This window comes from Aptenodytes patagonicus, chromosome 3 (genome assembly GCF_965638725.1).
Source record: "Aptenodytes patagonicus chromosome 3, bAptPat1.pri.cur, whole genome shotgun sequence".
NCBI lineage: Eukaryota > Metazoa > Chordata > Aves > Sphenisciformes > Spheniscidae > Aptenodytes > Aptenodytes patagonicus.
Genome location: NC_134951.1, coordinates 63,099,071 through 63,115,258, shown reverse-complemented (window position 1 = coordinate 63,115,258; position 16,188 = coordinate 63,099,071). Strand labels below are relative to the sequence as shown.

Here is a 16,188-nt window from a genome sequence, read left to right as displayed (position 1 = left end):
TCACGTAGGAAGAAGAATGGGAGCTGAGAAAGCAGTGAAGAGGCGCTGTGGTGAGCGATGGGGCTTCTGGAGATGCACATGCAAGCCTGAAGAAAGTCTTTTGGGCTGTTTGTGAGGAGGCTTCCGAAAGCTGTTATCAGCACAAGGGTGATGTTTACCTGGCTGTTTCTCACCAGAGTCCTTGTTAAATATTGTATAAAAGGGAACACTGCTTTGGAAAGGTGAAGTTTAAGGTATTTCTTAAGTCCTTAGAGTCCTGCTGGGAGTCGCAGGGAATAGACAGCAATGGCTGCCTACCTGGAAAGATGTAGTCTGAGTCTTCAAAATAGTGTTACCAACAGGTTACCTTGCTGTTGTTCTTCTGTTGTTGATCTTTTGTTTCCTTGTATGGGTTTTTTTTACTACTTTCAGCCTTTTTTAAATTTCTGTTTGTAACTAATAACTGACCTGAGGACAAAGACATAAAAACACAGATGTGGAAGTTTAGGCATTATTTTGACTAACCTGACCGATGAATCTATAGGCTTGCTCACAGATACTCTGTTCTTTAAGCAAATTCCTGCTCCTGCTTTTCTCTTTCCACACTTCCCTTTGCCCCTTTGGTAAAGCTGTGCAAATAAAAGACATTTTGACTGTGGTTGAGCTGGAAAAATGGAAGGGAAGAAATAACTTCAGACCCACCAAACTGTGTCCTTCAAACTAAAATTAATTTATATTCCTTCTTCTAGGCATTTGAACTTGTATTTGTTTCTTTGTTTTAATTCCAGTTGAGCTTTCGAATAATTTAAGCTGATCCCAAGCTTCATTTTTGGTGAATTTGCAGGGGTGGGTGAGGTTTGTGGGAATTAAGGTTCTCTCTTTCTAGACATTTTTGCTCTCTTTTACGTTCTGACCTTATTTTTACTTGGATTCCCAGCAAGCTGCTCATCACTGTGCTAGCTTGTGTTCTTGTGCCCTTCTCGTGCCAGTGGGAAAAGAAGCATGAAACTAACTGGGATCATGTAGTTCTAGACAGTTTAACGTTGCTGCTGCTGCCACAAGCAGCAAATTTTATATTGCAGAAGAAAACACAGTCATGCGACATGATGAGCCTGGAGGCTTCTCCCACTTGGGTGTTTAAACAGAAAATGTAGGAGGCTTTATGCAACCCTAAAACTGAGAGTCCTATATCCAGTTTCAACTGAATATGAATCATGTTCTTTAAAAGCACCACGCAAAAAGTATTTTGCAGGGTTTTGAGCAATTGTGTCTGTTTTCTTTTTACCTCGCATGCTTTAACATGCTTTAATGTCAAATTTCATAAACCGTGTGCATGTCCCGGTGCATTCCTACGTTCTCTCCCAAACACAGATGTACATGCGCACACACACACGTGCACGCATCTTCCAGGGAAGGTGGTGTGTGCATCAGGTTATGTTCGTACTTCATTTGAGATGTAGAGAAGAAAAACAATAGAGCATTCCCATGAAAAACAAAGCAGTGCCTACAGCAAGTCTCTGAATGCCACAAAGAGCACACAGGGGCTGTCATGACGTGTCAGCCTTCATCCATTGCCCAGTCTGCATCGCGACACTGAAGCAAAGCAGCAGCGTATGATTTTAGTTAACTTCTCCTAAGCCTTTGCTTGACAGATGGATGAACGGTTTCTGTGAAGCTCTCATCTGTTTACTTGTGGGCTTTTTTGACTCCATGAATTTATTATTAGTGTGCCAAATGATGTTGTTTGTACCAAGGGTCAGATCATCATTTATAGCTTCCATATAAATAAATCCTACTATTGAGACAGACCACTCACTCCTTGGTGCTGCTAGCACAGTGCCTGGCGCTTCCTTTGATCCAGCGGGTTTTAATTTATTTTTACTCTTTGTAAAACCTCAGTCTACTTTGATAATTTAATACCGGAGAAATGTCATGCGTGAGGCTTACTGAAAGTTGCATTGACGAAAATAGGCTGATTAAGAAGGGGAGAGAAATATATGTCAATATAGTAAGTAGAAGTAACATTTTAGCTTGAAAGACTGCAGATTTGGGCAACTTTGGCTTTTTGAGGGGGGAGGGTGTTTCTCTGGGTTCAGGGTTTCTTCAGGCATTCTCTTATCCTCATCCCCTTCTTTCAGCATGTATGTGTTCAAATCAGGTGAGCTGCTGTGGTTAAAAAGGAACTGTACGTGTAGGCAAAGTATCTTGTAAGCTGAAATGGGAGATAACTAAGTGCTCCCGCCTGGTGTTGATGGGATTACCAGGTACTGTGAATCACTCGGGCAAAGAGGCCTGAGGTGACACTTCAGACTTGTTATTACACCAGGGATATTGGTTCCATTTAAAATAAGAAAGTAGGGTCATCTTAGTGTGGTTCAGTTCAAAGCTTTGAAAATGTCTCTTATTGGAAAGATTTGAAGTAAGCAGTTTTGATCCTTCTGCAGCACGAGCATGTCAGTGGCTGAAAGAAGTGGCAGCTGAGCTGGTGTGTTTGCCCTGTGCCCAGCCCCCTCTTTAAACAAGGATTTCTGTTAAAACAACAAATCGTAAGAAGGGGTGACTGAAAACTATTTTGTAAGCATTTCTCTCGTTTGGCAGATGGGGTATGACATAGGCTTTTCCTTGCCTTTGATTTTTCTTTTTAAAAGGATTTTAAAACCATGTAGTCCTTGTCCTAAGATACGCTTATTACAGAGTTCAGTGATGTTCCCTGAAGTCGTAATCTAGCTTGAACTGTTTCCCCTGGCTATACTACGAGACAATTTGACTTTGCATGAAGTTTTGAAACCGTATGTAGAGATAACGTTTCAACTTCATGCTCTCTCTGCACTGCGAATGACAAAATACACTTTGAAGTGTTTTTTCGTACTCTCTACCGCTGCCTTTTGCATGTGAATGAATACTAATAAAAATAGACCCATGCTCACTTTTGGCTTTAATAGGATGTTCTGTCATCTCTTTAATTTGTCTGTCTCTTGACTTTCCTATTTTTAAAAGTTTTATTTTGTTTGTAGTGCCAGGCCCTATACCTGCCAAGTCGGTGAAAGGAACTCCTTTTGAAGATAAGATCTTCCTCAACTGGAAGGAACCTGTGGATCCAAATGGCATCATTACTCAGTATGAGGTAATCATTAAACAGCTAACAAGCATAGGATAGGGCTAGGAAAGTGCAGCAAGAGGGGTGGCTGACGGTGGGTGTTTATCTCTGTAGGCAGCTATTCAATTGTATGCTGCTTTCATTTGCAGAATACTGGATTTTGTGTAGTGATTAGATATTGAAAAATCGTAATTATGGTTCATATGTTGTTGGCTGGCCGGCCCCGTCAAGTGGCTTTGGCATGTGAGTATAACAATATTACAATGCAGGTGCTAGTTTTAAAAATCTTGTATCATTACTATGCATCCTTCCAAAGCCATGACAGCCATGATCTGTGAAATCTTCTTTGTTGGAAGAGAAGGTTACATGAAAAGTAAGGTGGTTATTAAATTTAGAGCAATGTTTTTTAGCTTTGTCAGATCTTTAGGTATCACCTTTCAAGGAAACCTCCACATATATTCTATTTAAAGTGTATTTAATAAATGAGCCTTCTGGGGACGTCCGCAGGAGGTTGGCAGGAAACACGAGCTGATTTGAGGAACAAACACCATCCTGTCCAGCACTCCTTTTTTAAAGGAACAGAGGATATAATTTTGGGTACTAGTGAATTATAGGAGGAAGACAAACCAACTAACCAAACAAAACCCCTTAAATCTGCTTGTTTATCTATTTAATGCTAACAAAGTTCTTTAAATAGTGTGGGTTAACCGTGGTGGGCAGTTCAGCCCCACACAGCCGCTCGCTCGCTCCCCTGCAGTGAGATGGGGGGAGAATCGGAAGGGCAAAAGTGCAAGCTTTTGTGTTTTAATCACAAATCCAAAACACAGCATCATATGAGCTGCTATAAAGAAAATTAACTCCATCCTAGTCAAAACCAGTGTATTAAGACATCATTGCTGGCTTTAAATATATTAGCTTGGTTTGGACAGCATTTAAATATGATTATTAGAAGAGGAGAGGGAAATGTATTGCAGGAAGTGAAAAATAAAGGGGTTTGGTGGAGATGGGGAGGATGATGGGGGTGTCCTAACTTAAACGTAACAGTGAAATTTTCCATACACAAACTAAAATCACAAAGAAAGAGAGATGAAGGGCACCTGCATAGCCTTTCAAGTGAAGCAGACTCTACAATAATACACATCAAGTCCTCACGGTATCCCCAAGCTAGCTGGGTAGTTAGATGAGCATGTCTTTTGTTTCCTTTCCAGCCAAGCTAACCTAATCCCCTTGTGCCAAAAACTGTAACAATTGTTACAAAAATAATTGTTTTCACAGGTCAGCTATAGCAGTATACGGTCGTTTGATCCTGCAGTTCCAGTCGCAGGACCTCCGCAAACCGTGTCAAAGCTGTGGAACAGCACACACCACGTCTTCTCACACTTGCATCCCGGTACTACTTACCAGTTCTTTATACGTGCAAGCACCGTGAAAGGGTTTGGACCAGCAACCACAATCAATGTAACAACCAACATCTCAGGTAAGAACAAAAAGTGTGTGGTTTTATAAGGTTTTGGGGGTCATTTTTTGTAAGACTTGAAAAATCAGGAAATGCGAAAGAAACACACCCTCACCCACACCCCCCACCCCCCCGCCAAATCCTATCATATTGTGAAACTCTGTTACTGAAAATGTTTTTGAGCGTATTTGCCAAACAGTAGCATAAGTTCAGGGATAAATCCTTGCATGAGGTAGAAATTGCACACCAGTAGTTGTCAACTGTTTGATTTTGTGTAATCTTGTACTTTCATCTAAAGATTTTGAAGTGCTGTATAAACCTTAACTAATTAAGCCTTTTAGCACTCCATAGGTCACTAAGTACTATATTTGTTTTGCAGAGTAGTAAAGTCAGATGCAGAAAATTAACTGACTTACTCAAGGTGACGCCACTTAGCAGCACACAGCTATAACAGAGTTGGGGCGGTTGGGAGGAAGTGCGCATTTCTTTTGTCAGATTCATGTAGGTCTGCTTCCTCGTGCCTTTATTCACTTACTGCAATGCACCAAGATTGATACTATTCATCTTAATAATGCACTGCAAACTGTAGAAGAAAGTAATGTCAAATGGAATGCTTTAGTATTTTTATTTTCTTAAATTTCAGTATTATTCTCAAAAAATAAGATAGTAGCTTATGCAGGTGATAGCAGAAGATAAGTCAGTGCTAAATCTAGAGAGACTGTTGCTTTTATGACATGGCGACTTCAAAGCTTGGCAGAGATCAAAGTCAGTCAGTCAGTTAGAAATGTAAACAGCACGAGGCAGGCTATTTTCCTTATTATCTGCCATAATGAAACTTATATTGTCCTGTAAAGGGAGGTTAATAATGTATTGGAATGCACCTATCGTTTCTATGGGAAACTACTCAGGTAGTTTCCTCACCCAGTTCCCAAAAACATGCACATAATTCAAAATGTGAGAAAATTCAAGGCAGATCTCCTTGAATTATATAGCAAGTGAAATGCTGTAGTCGTAGTTAACTGCAACAATTTGTTGAATTCCATCCCAGCACATAAGTACTAGCGCTCCTTATACCCCAGCCCCTTCAAAAAAACCCAACCAATCAAACCACCAAAAAAAACCAAGCGACATGTTCTGTTCTGTTTATCTAGCTATTAGGTTGTTTTGAAGTCTGATATTTTGCTCAGGTTCTTTTAAGGTCCTTGTGTTTCTTCACAACAAATTCTAGTTCACAAATTTTCAGGGATAATGGTGGTGTAGTACTTGCATACTTGTCTTCTCTTCGTAGGAGAAAAAAACCCCAAAGGTGTAACTATGTAATATCTTGCTAGCATGTCTGTCCCCCAGATGTTTGAATATTTTGAGAAACAAGGACCTCAACATGTTTGGATTATTTAGGACTACAATGTGTTTAGGCTTCTTCAGATGTGCACTCTTTTTCCACCCAGAAATTTCAGGAATTTTGTCCAGAATCCACTTTCTAGACACAGTATGGGTCTGTTAGTTGGCAAAACATGGTTAATACTAGGCAGGCTGTGACACCCTTTGTATCTGAATTTCAATCTGTTTTTTTTCATCTTGCTTTATGCTGAACTGTTGTCTAGTTTCACTCTACATAACTGATGCTTTTTATGAAGCAATGCGTATGTTTCTGGAAATGCTAGCTTTATCTTAATGAGGAGTGAAATTATTCCTTTTAACCGAGCTTACAAGTGGTTGCCATGATCCTAGTGAATATGATGTAAATAGTAATTTATAAATGAACATTAAATGAGCATTATTTCTATAAAATAGTATTTCATGAAATGAGAGCAATTTTTGTGTTCATCTAGGATCTGGGACTAATGAAGCAAGGTTTTTAATCTTCTTTCAGTGCTCTATCTATTGATATATTATTGTAAAATTATTATGACTTAAATGATTGACATCCTGCTAAGAAACATCTTTTTTGTGAAAGTTCATCATACAGGCATCATGAACAATTTTATAAAGGCACAGCCACATATTTAAAAAAACCACACAGATAGTTTTCAAGCTTGTTAAAGATTACTAATTAATAGACATCTATTATTTTCTGAATCACAGAAAATCCTGTTTCTTTCCTTGCACTAGAGCTGAAGTCAGCAACAGTATTACCAGTGAGGGCTGCAACAGGTTTGTGCAGATTAAAGTCGGATGGCTGAAGTGATCACGAACACCAGCCAACCAACCCACAACAAATACTACTGCCACAAAGGCCTAGCAGCCAGACCATCAGTGAATCAGCTCCTGAACTGCTTCTAGTTTTGACTTTGTTTTTTCTTAATACCCTGGGCTGAAAACTGCAGTGATTCAGAAGTTGATCCATGAACAGCTTGGCCGTCCACTGTTAGAAATAGAAGGAGAAATGGGCATGGCGATAGACTCCCCCATCTAGTTCTAGTCCACAGACGCATGTCTGTCCAAGCCCAATTTTCCTGCAGCCTGGTTGGTATTGGCATGGTCTCCCATGACATTTAAGAGGAAATGTGAAAGGCTCTTAAATTGTTGGAGGAGGAAAAAGAGAGGTGGTAGAGGTGGGTCTCCAAGATGGTGAATATAGTTGTTTGTAAGGTAGAAAGAGTGAGGCCAAAATGGTATTTTGTAGTCTTAGCGTTTCTTGGCAGTCACCTCCTCCCTCTATTTCTATCTTTCTTGAATAAACTAGATTGGTATAATGATTTGATGGGGAGCAGTTAGGGATGGGGTTATCAATTGTTGATGAAGTCCCGTTCATGCTCTAGTAAAAGATTGCACCTGACTGGAAAATCATTAAAAAAGGCTCAGGTAGCTGATGAAGATTGTGGCTTTGTACTATATTGCAAACAGCCACAATCTCATGAAAATTCAAAATGTTTTCACTGATTTGTTTCTTGTTCTTTTCCTTCCTACTCAACATTAATCAGCTCCCACTTTACCGGACTATGAAGGAGTCGATGCATCTCTCAATGAAACCGCTACTACAATAACTGTACTTTTGAGACCGGCACAAGCCAAAGGTGCACCTATCAGGTAAAAAAAAAAAAAGAAAAGAAAAGAAAAGAAATTTTTTTTAAAAAATCAAGAAAAGATTTTTCAGTTGATTATATGCTGTCTCGCAGCTCATAAAGCTGTTCATTTCCAAGTGAAATTCATTTGACATTACTATTGTTTTTCTTAGCCAGACTGAGTTTACCAATAGATCTGTAATTAATAAGAAAAAATTCTTTGGGTTTGTTTTTTTTTTTTTTAAAGATATTCATGACCTGAATCATCCAGCTGTCTGTCCTGTTTGATTTAGGGTCCCCAGGACCACCTCCTATCCATTATAATTTCATTTAATTTCTCATAGTCTCTCTGAAATACGAGGTTGAAAGGTGTTTGTCAGAAAGTGGATTTGAAAATAACACTTCCTCTCCAGTGCTTCAAATCAGCTATTCTGTAGCATATATGTATGACTGGAAAATTGGAAGCTCAGAGGAAATGGGAGAATAATAGTGATGAATACAAACTATTTGACCTTTTTCCTCTGAGTGCTTCTTACTAGAAATCATGTAGCAAGCTATTAAATTTTATTTGGCATGTCCCATAATCATATTAAAATGTATCATTTATGTTAACTTTGAGGGGTCTTTCCCTTTCTGCTCTCTATTGAGAGATAATTTAATTCTGTTTGCAAAGATTAATCCACATCCTGCTCTTTACTTCTACTTGTTAGTGCAAAAATTTTGTGATATTATTTGATTCCATTTGTGTTTTACTGATGTGGCCGCATCAGCGATATTCAAGAACAGGGTTGACTAATTGGGGGTTAATTAGCTACTGAGCATCAGAACCTTTTCATGCTCTTACCCTTGTGACATTTTAGAGAAATACAGGCTAATGCATTTCATTCTGTGTTGCATTAAGTCGGTTACCGCAGCTCAGCTGATGTTGAGTAATGTGCCTGAGCCCTCAAAGAAGAGGAAAATTAACTGTTTCTTAAGTCTGTTTCCATTCAGAGGAACGTATGCTTTACTTGGATGTTGTGGGGATAAGTCACGTACCTATAAGCATTTTTATATGCTTATCGTATAGTCACCCTTATGATTGATATGATCAAGTTATTTATATTCTGTCATAGAAGATAATCCAGATTCATCCCCTTTATAGGAGATATTCATGTGTTATATTCATAAATAAAATTGTAAGCCCATACGTCATTAGTTTCTGAAAGATTGCCCTGGAGCAAACCTAGGAATTTTTTGGGTGTGAAGAACGATAAAATACACAGGACTACATTCAGTACAAGACTTGGATTCCTAAAATAGGGTTTTTGTTGAATTGATGCAGTAGAAACCAGACTTGTGATCTGAAAATGCTCCCAAGTTATGCAGGTGCTTAAACTCACTATACGCCTTTGTAGGTGCTTTTAAAGCCTTCCCGGTGTCCTGCTGCTGGCCATATCCAAAGCTGTCCCTATTTGAGAAATGTGATATCTCTCTCTCATCTAATCCATGCCAAGTTCTTTCAGTCTTGTGCCTGGTCCCCCGAGGGGGCTGGTGCATAGGCTCGTCCAGAGCGTGCCTGCCAAACACCACTGGGATCTGCTGATGGTGGTGCTCATCTTCTCTACGCCAACTGGTCTGTGGCACATTTGTGCAGACAGCAGCGGGCTCCCGCCTTCGGTCCCGCCACTCACCCTGAGGGGGGTCAGTCTTGCATCCCGGGTTTCGCTCTTGGGGGTGTTCTTTCGCGAACTGGTAGCGTGATGGGATGCGGCTAGAGGATTACTCGTACCCGGCTCAGGGAGCTCTGGTTTCTCTGCACTGTACTGGCAGGCAAGTAACTCGCTGCAGAGTGAACCTGCAGCACACCACCTCACATTTGCCTCTCAATTTTCCTTACAGCGTCCTCAGTCCTATGGCATGAGCTTGTCACTGTGGCCTATGAAGGTGGCAAAAAGGATCTATGTACTAAACATTAATAGAAAGTTTGATAGGGATAGTATGATAGAGTATTAACAACTGTTCTTTGAGTAGGTTCTCAAAAAAGCATACATCTTTCTTCCTGTCTCCCATCTTCCCTCTCCGCTTTAATTAATTTCTAAAACCTAAGAGAGTACATTAAATCTCTAACATCAGGGGGCCAAGGAAATAAGTCCTCCACCATAACTGGAGATCTGGGCTTTATTTTTAAAACAAAACGGATGTTTTATTCCTTACTCTGAATGAGGAGCATTCTCCAGGGGAATGCAGAAGACAGGGTCCTATTCCCTTTCCTGAAGTTATGCATATTGCAGACAGGTATTTTTCAGCAGCTTCTTAATAGGGGAGATAAATGTAGCACACTGAAATTCTGAATTGATTCAATGCATTTCGCTAAACTTTATGATGCATTTTAGTGAAGCTTCGCTCCATCCACGCTGCAGTTGTGTTTCCACTACAAGCTGGCTTGCTGCCATAATGAGTGTTACTAGGTAGGTGGGAAAAAATGCATTACGGTGCCTGCAGCTGTGATTGAGTAGAAGGGAATCGAATGCTGTTCTTAGGCCTGACACTGAAGAATACAGTTGGCTTTTTGAAAAGGTTTGTTTGCACCCAGTCCTTTAATCCCTGGAGCTGTAGATGGTCAAAATATTATTTTATGTAATAGCAGTAGGTCCATGTTGTTTTTTTTTTTTTTTTAAAAATAGAAAAGGGAAAAAAAAGCTTAGTCTGATACTCTTTGCTTTTACGAACAGAATTATACTATGATCAGATTTTGTTGTACCTCAGCCTCTCCATCAACACAGCCCCCCAGGAAACAGATGTTCCTTAACTCAAGTGTAATCTATGTGCAGCTGTCAATCATTTCTTTCAGACACTAGTCATCACAGTTTAAACATGACTCTAATCATAACTTCCCTGTCAAGTGTTATTGTGTAATTTCTAACATTCTTTATGGCCTCCTGAAGTTTTAAACAAAATTACAGACTAGAAATGCAAGGGGAGACAGGGCTGGATGGCTCAGGCTCACTGTAAAGCGTGTACTGTTTCACCATCAATCTCATGGATGAGATCCCAGTCAGTAGCATCAATGGTGCTTCAGTGATTCATTTGAAGATGTGATTTGTCACTGTAGTTTTTCTGAAGGATCCTAACTGAGCACCGGCAAAACAATCTTTTGTTTTCAAATCCTACTTCAGATGAGGGTTACGAAGCACTTATATCAGAATCAGCATAGACAACTGTTTAATGATGAAATTTATTTTATTTGATTGGTAATGTGTTTTTCTTATACCTCCATATGCAAAATCAGGTTGTTTTCATTTTACAAAAAGACTGATTAAGTGGACCATGGCAGGAAGCAGCTAAACTTAGTTGTCGGTCGGACTTTCAAGAGCTCAGGTTATAACTTGAGCTGTCAGTCAGTCTGGCACCTGTCAAAGGAGAGAATGCTGTGTCTCCACTAGGCGCGTGGAAGGAAATCTTTAGCTGATACTAAAGCCCAGTCAGAATAGGGCTGAAGTATGAACAACGTGTTCACCACTGCAGTACCTGTTTGAGAGCCTGAGTTTTTAGGGAGGGGTAAAAAGGAGGATCTGTTGGCAGGAGCCTGCTTAGGCTGTTTGTAATTGTCTTTGTCAATAGGGAGGTTCTGTGCAGGTTTTCTTTAGTAAAAGAAAAAGGTTTTTGACATCAAAAATAATGTCCTCCTGCAAAATCTCAGCAGAGGAGCTCTTCACCTGTTATATCTTCAACATTTTCTCCACTTACCTGGCTGTCTCAGGCAACTGTTTGGCCTTTATGATCCTGGCAACTTATGTAGAAGCTCCTGAAGTCTGTATTACTCTTCAGAATAGCTCAGAACTTATTATAGTCATCAGGGAGAAGGAATGTTGTCATCTAGGTTTCCACCCCGCCCTCTCTTTCTCTCTTTTATTCCTTGTTTGCTGTATGGGAAGACTGGAAAAAAAATAGCTATTGTAGGAATTCCCTCAGCTCCAGTCACAAGAAAGCTCTCTCAATAATTGAATTCCCACCGTTACACAAAAAATGTGTAGAAAACATAAGATAATTGAAGCTAGGATTAGTAATATGTAAAAATGCAAGGATAAGCAGAGTACATAGCCTTTAAACTTTCACTTGTAGCCTGATATCAGACCACATTTACAGCCAGTGAACACCCCACTTTTCAAGTTGCAAATTTAGATTTTGGCTTCTTTCTTCACATCTTACAGCAGGGTGTCCTTTCCGAACACTCTTATGTGTACATAGAGTAACAGTGCTGCTTTGGAGACACTGTAGTGTTAGTAAATAGGCTTAAACAGATGGTATCACAAAGGGCCGAGATGACTGCATTCCTCCGTGTCTTGTTAGCCTATAATGTAGCATGAAAAATACTGCCAGATCCCCTTTCCAAAGAGGATAGGCACATCTTTTATTTAAAAGATACTTTGTGAAAATTAAAAAATAAAAATTAAAAAAAAAAATTTAAAAGCCTCGTTAGAGACTTTAAAGACTTTCTGACATTTGCTATTCTTTCTTTAACTAAAAGTAATTGTATAAATGCAGACGGCTGCAATGTGTATATCTATTTCTTATTTTGCACGTTTTGTAGCTTCAGATATAGGGGCCCAAAAAGCATTATTTTTTGAAGCATATTTTATTTAAATGGGAGCGTACTTTATGTAAATTATTTGAAAATATTTCAGAACATTCACATTTTCTTGTGATCTCATGCTTAAAATTTTGCCATACCTTTTATATCAGATTCAAAAATTACTGCATATTTTTAAAGAATGCTATTAAAAGGGACTTACCTAATATTTATCTCAGTATTTAACTCTCATGCCCTTCATCTTTTATTTTTTTGGTTTGTTTCTGTCCCCATAGAGACCTGCCCCTTAAAAAGAATATGCGCCTTAAAAAAAAGATACCTCATTTACCCTTTATTTTGTAAAATGGGAAATAAGGGGTTTAATTTGGAAACTGTGGTGGATCTCAGCTTCTGAGCTGCGTGACAAACCAGGCTGTTCCAGGGGACGGTTGCCTCTGTCGCTTGCAGACGTTGCGCTGTCCTTCCGCTCTCCCTGCTGGCTTTCTTCTCCTAAGTTGGCAGGGTGTCGCGGATGACAAGTTTCCTGCTCTCCTGGCACTTCAGAGAGCAGAATTTGTGTCGGTCCAGTCCTTTGGCAGCTCACGAGAGAAAGACTGCAGAACGGAGGGAGCAGAGAGGCGGTGTCTCTGCTCCCAGCACTCTCCAGTTGTAGCTGGCTGCCCAGTTCGGGAGCGGTGGTTTTAACCCTGCCTGGGTCCAGGGCCAGGCCAGGGAGGTCCCTTGCGACATTATAAACAAAAATTATTTTAAATGTTTTGCATCCTGTCAAGTTTGTAAAGTATTGATGCTTCTAGGGTTTTTTTGCTAGTACATCAATTTTGAAGCGTAAAGAAAGGTTCTGGGTGCGCAGGGGTCTTGTGGAAGTGATTTGTTGGTGCAGGCCGCATTAACTGGATGTGGTTAATACATAGAGGTTACCACAGAAGATGATTTATAACCAACCTCAGTTCACAGGCTGCTTATGAAAAACAGAGATCCCTGGAACTAACTTACCATTTTTTTGTTTACATCCTTCTTTTTACCTAGAGTTTCAAAAATGAGGTGACTTTTTATATTCCTCTTGGTCACTTTGAAAGGGAAGAGGCTTTCCTCCTTAATTTTTTAGGTGCTAGGAAGAGGGGATGCTAACTTCTTCTTTCAGCTCTAGAAAGACGTGAAACTAATTTCTTATTTTTTTCTTCTCTCCTTTCTTCCATTCCCCAGTATCATACTTCATCTCTGCCACTACAGTTACTGGGTTTTTTGGGCAGTAGTAGCAGAGAAAATTGACATAATAATTTAATGCTGCCCCATAAGTTCTGAAATGAGGAGGACTGTCTTTGCCTTTGCCTTTCGGAGTCCCTGCAGCAATGCAGTGATGCTTCCAGAACTCTCTTCAATTTTACTTTTTCTGTTTAGAAATCTCTAAAACAAAACCAAGAGAGGCAATTCTGCCAGTTTAATTGAATAGCTTCAGGTCTTGTCTACATGCTTAGGCATATTTTCTTACTACTCTTTCATAAGGCCCTCAAATGTATCTGCATATAAATAAGAAATTGTGTGCATGTATACATGTGTGTGTATAGGTACGTATGCGTACATATATTTCTTAAAATGCAAAAAACTTTTTTTCTTTTCTTTTTTTCTTATAAACTGAAGAATTGCCTCCTGCCCTCAGTGTGTAAGTTCTGTACTTCTGCAGAGCAGAGGAAGCTGATAATGAGTTGGTAACATCCTGCAGTTAGGTAGTTCCCCTAAAGGAGAAAGAAGAATTATAATTACCTGTTCTATTTTGAGCAGGTGATTTTGAAAAGTGACCAAGCCATGGACCATTTCAAGAGAAGTATTTGGAGGTTGGGATGGCGTTTTAATAGGCCGAATGCCATCTGCTTGAGCAATTTGTAACGTTTTATCATTGACAATTGTAGAGGAATGAGGCAGTCTATTTTGGTAGAATGGACAGATTTCTGTCCATCTGTGCTTGTATTGCAGCATGTCGCTTGTACTTTAGATCTGCGTAGCTCTGAGCCAAGATAGAAGCCACAGCAAGGTCAAGAGGTGGAGAAGCCTGTCAGCACATTCTGTCTCTTAATGATATGACAACTGCAAATTGGTGCTTCAGGCACAGCCTGGAGGCAGTCGTTATGTTGGGCCTTGAAGCTCAGCTTTCTCTAATATTGTTTCAAAGGAAAATGCTAACTTCAGATGCTTCCGATTAGCCAAGAATTTAATCTATTGTAGTTTAAAGTCAGATTCATTCATATGTTTTTTCAAAAGAAAAAAGCCTTAAAAAAAAAAAAGAATAATCATTGTTAGGAGGTTATGTATAGATTTGTATTGTTGTTTTTCCTGAAAAAAATGAATGCTGCTTCTTTCCAATGGCTGAATTAGACAGCTTTGCTATATTTCAAGCCTTTGTTTCTCCTCTGCATCCATGAATCTGCTGTCTTTTCCTATTTTCTTTTCTTTTTTTTTCTTTTTAAGTTTACACAAAGCAATCGGGTTAATAATTTTATGAGACTAGAGAGTTGACCCTAGCAGGTGACCTTAAAGGTATGCTGATTTTCCTCTGTTTCACTAGTGCCTACCAGATCGTTGTTGAGGAGCTGCACCCGCACCGAACGAAGCGAGAAACGGGTGCCATGGAGTGCTACCAAATCCCTGTCACCTATCAGACCGCTCTTAGCGGAGGCTCGCCGTATTACTTTGCTGCTGAGCTGCCCCCAGGAAACCTGCCGGAGCCAGCCCCCTTTACTGTGGGCGACAACAGGACTTACCAGGGTTTCTGGAACCCGCCACTGGCTCCTCGGAAAGGCTACAACATCTATTTCCAGGCCATGAGTAGCGTTGAGAAGGTAAGTGCCAACCACACCTTTCTCCTGGATGGAGTCAAAGACATGCCCACGGTGACAATTAGGAGTGTCAAAGTTGGACGTAGTTAGGTGTTGGCAGTGGCACAGCTGTAATCCCTTCCGTGCTGTGACAGCATGGCAGCGTGCCATTCACATTTCACACCACCCTTGCATCATAGTAACTGCTACTAGATGAGAGTTTAATACATCTTGTAGTAATCATCTCGGCGAAGTAATTTCAGTGCTGTGACTCTGCCTCCTCAGTAAATAACATCCACAGCCCTTTCCCCAATTCTCAGTACTTGCGCACTTCAGAAGATTAAATTACTATGGGATAAACAGAACATGGGCTGCTCAGCAGGCTAATAAAATGTTAGAAACTTTTTGAGACTCTCACACTGAACATCAAATAAAAAGTAAAAATTTGCTTGAGCAAAAGTAACCCCAGGTCCACGGTGTGTTTTTGAGAGCCTTTCTGGGAAGGTGTACTTGAGGCTTGCTCCACTGCTGTGCAATAGTAAGAGTAAGGCTGTTGCTCACCTTCGTTAGCTCCTTGGTGTTTCATTTTTAACTCTGTCGCTGAGTACTGCTGCTGGCTCTATGCTCTATGCACATGGAAGGGGGAAGAGTGCCAGGGAGGGAGGTTCCAGGTGGGAAGAACAACTGTGGCTCTGCAAGCCCCATGCTGTTGCTCTTGAATGGTTTTTCCTCTCATAAATGAAAAATGGGGGAGGGGGAAATCATCGGTGAGGAGGGAAAAGATGGTAGGCACAGAAGCTTCAGATATTTAAAAATTTAAATTTTTGATTTATAGTTTAGAAATCTGAAGGAAATTGCAATAACATGTCCGTAAGAATCTCCATAGGAAGTGTCCAGGCAGGTCAGAGAGGAGCTAGAAAGAACAGCCAGATCGATAGCCGCTGAGACTCACCAGAGCCCATTGGAAAGGAGCAGAAGCCGTGTTTACCCTTCCTTACGTTTGGGTCTCTGCGGTGACTAAACAAATCCTAGCTAACAGGCAGCCTTGCCTTGGAGCCTTTTGAAGAAAATCTCACCTTCTACCAATAGTTATGAAAATTGCATACGCATCAAGTCAGAATGAGGAAAAAGCAGGAGCTGATGAAAGTGTACTGGAGCTGCTTGAGAACTGGAGGCTTTTTCTGAATGAAGAGACCGTCCCCTCTTCCTAGTTCTTATCTATAGACCTGTATGAAGCAAACAAAGCAAAATAAAAGGTAACTGCTAGT

The 16,188-nt window shown here is 40.2% G+C and overlaps 1 protein-coding gene across 7 annotated transcripts in view; it reads left to right on the top strand.

Annotated features, from left to right (window-relative positions):
* The window catches only part of PTPRK (protein tyrosine phosphatase receptor type K), a 418,972-nt gene that overhangs the window by 326,793 nt on the left and 75,991 nt on the right, over positions 1–16,188 (top strand). For all 7 annotated transcript variants that reach the window (XM_076333573.1, XM_076333568.1, XM_076333572.1 and 4 more), the window contains exons 9-12: positions 2,994–3,103; positions 4,352–4,553; positions 7,457–7,562; positions 14,671–14,944. In XM_076333573.1, coding sequence (XP_076189688.1) covers positions 2,994–3,103; positions 4,352–4,553; positions 7,457–7,562; positions 14,671–14,944 — 692 coding nt within the window. The remainder of the gene's footprint in view (positions 1–2,993; positions 3,104–4,351; positions 4,554–7,456; positions 7,563–14,670; positions 14,945–16,188) is intronic.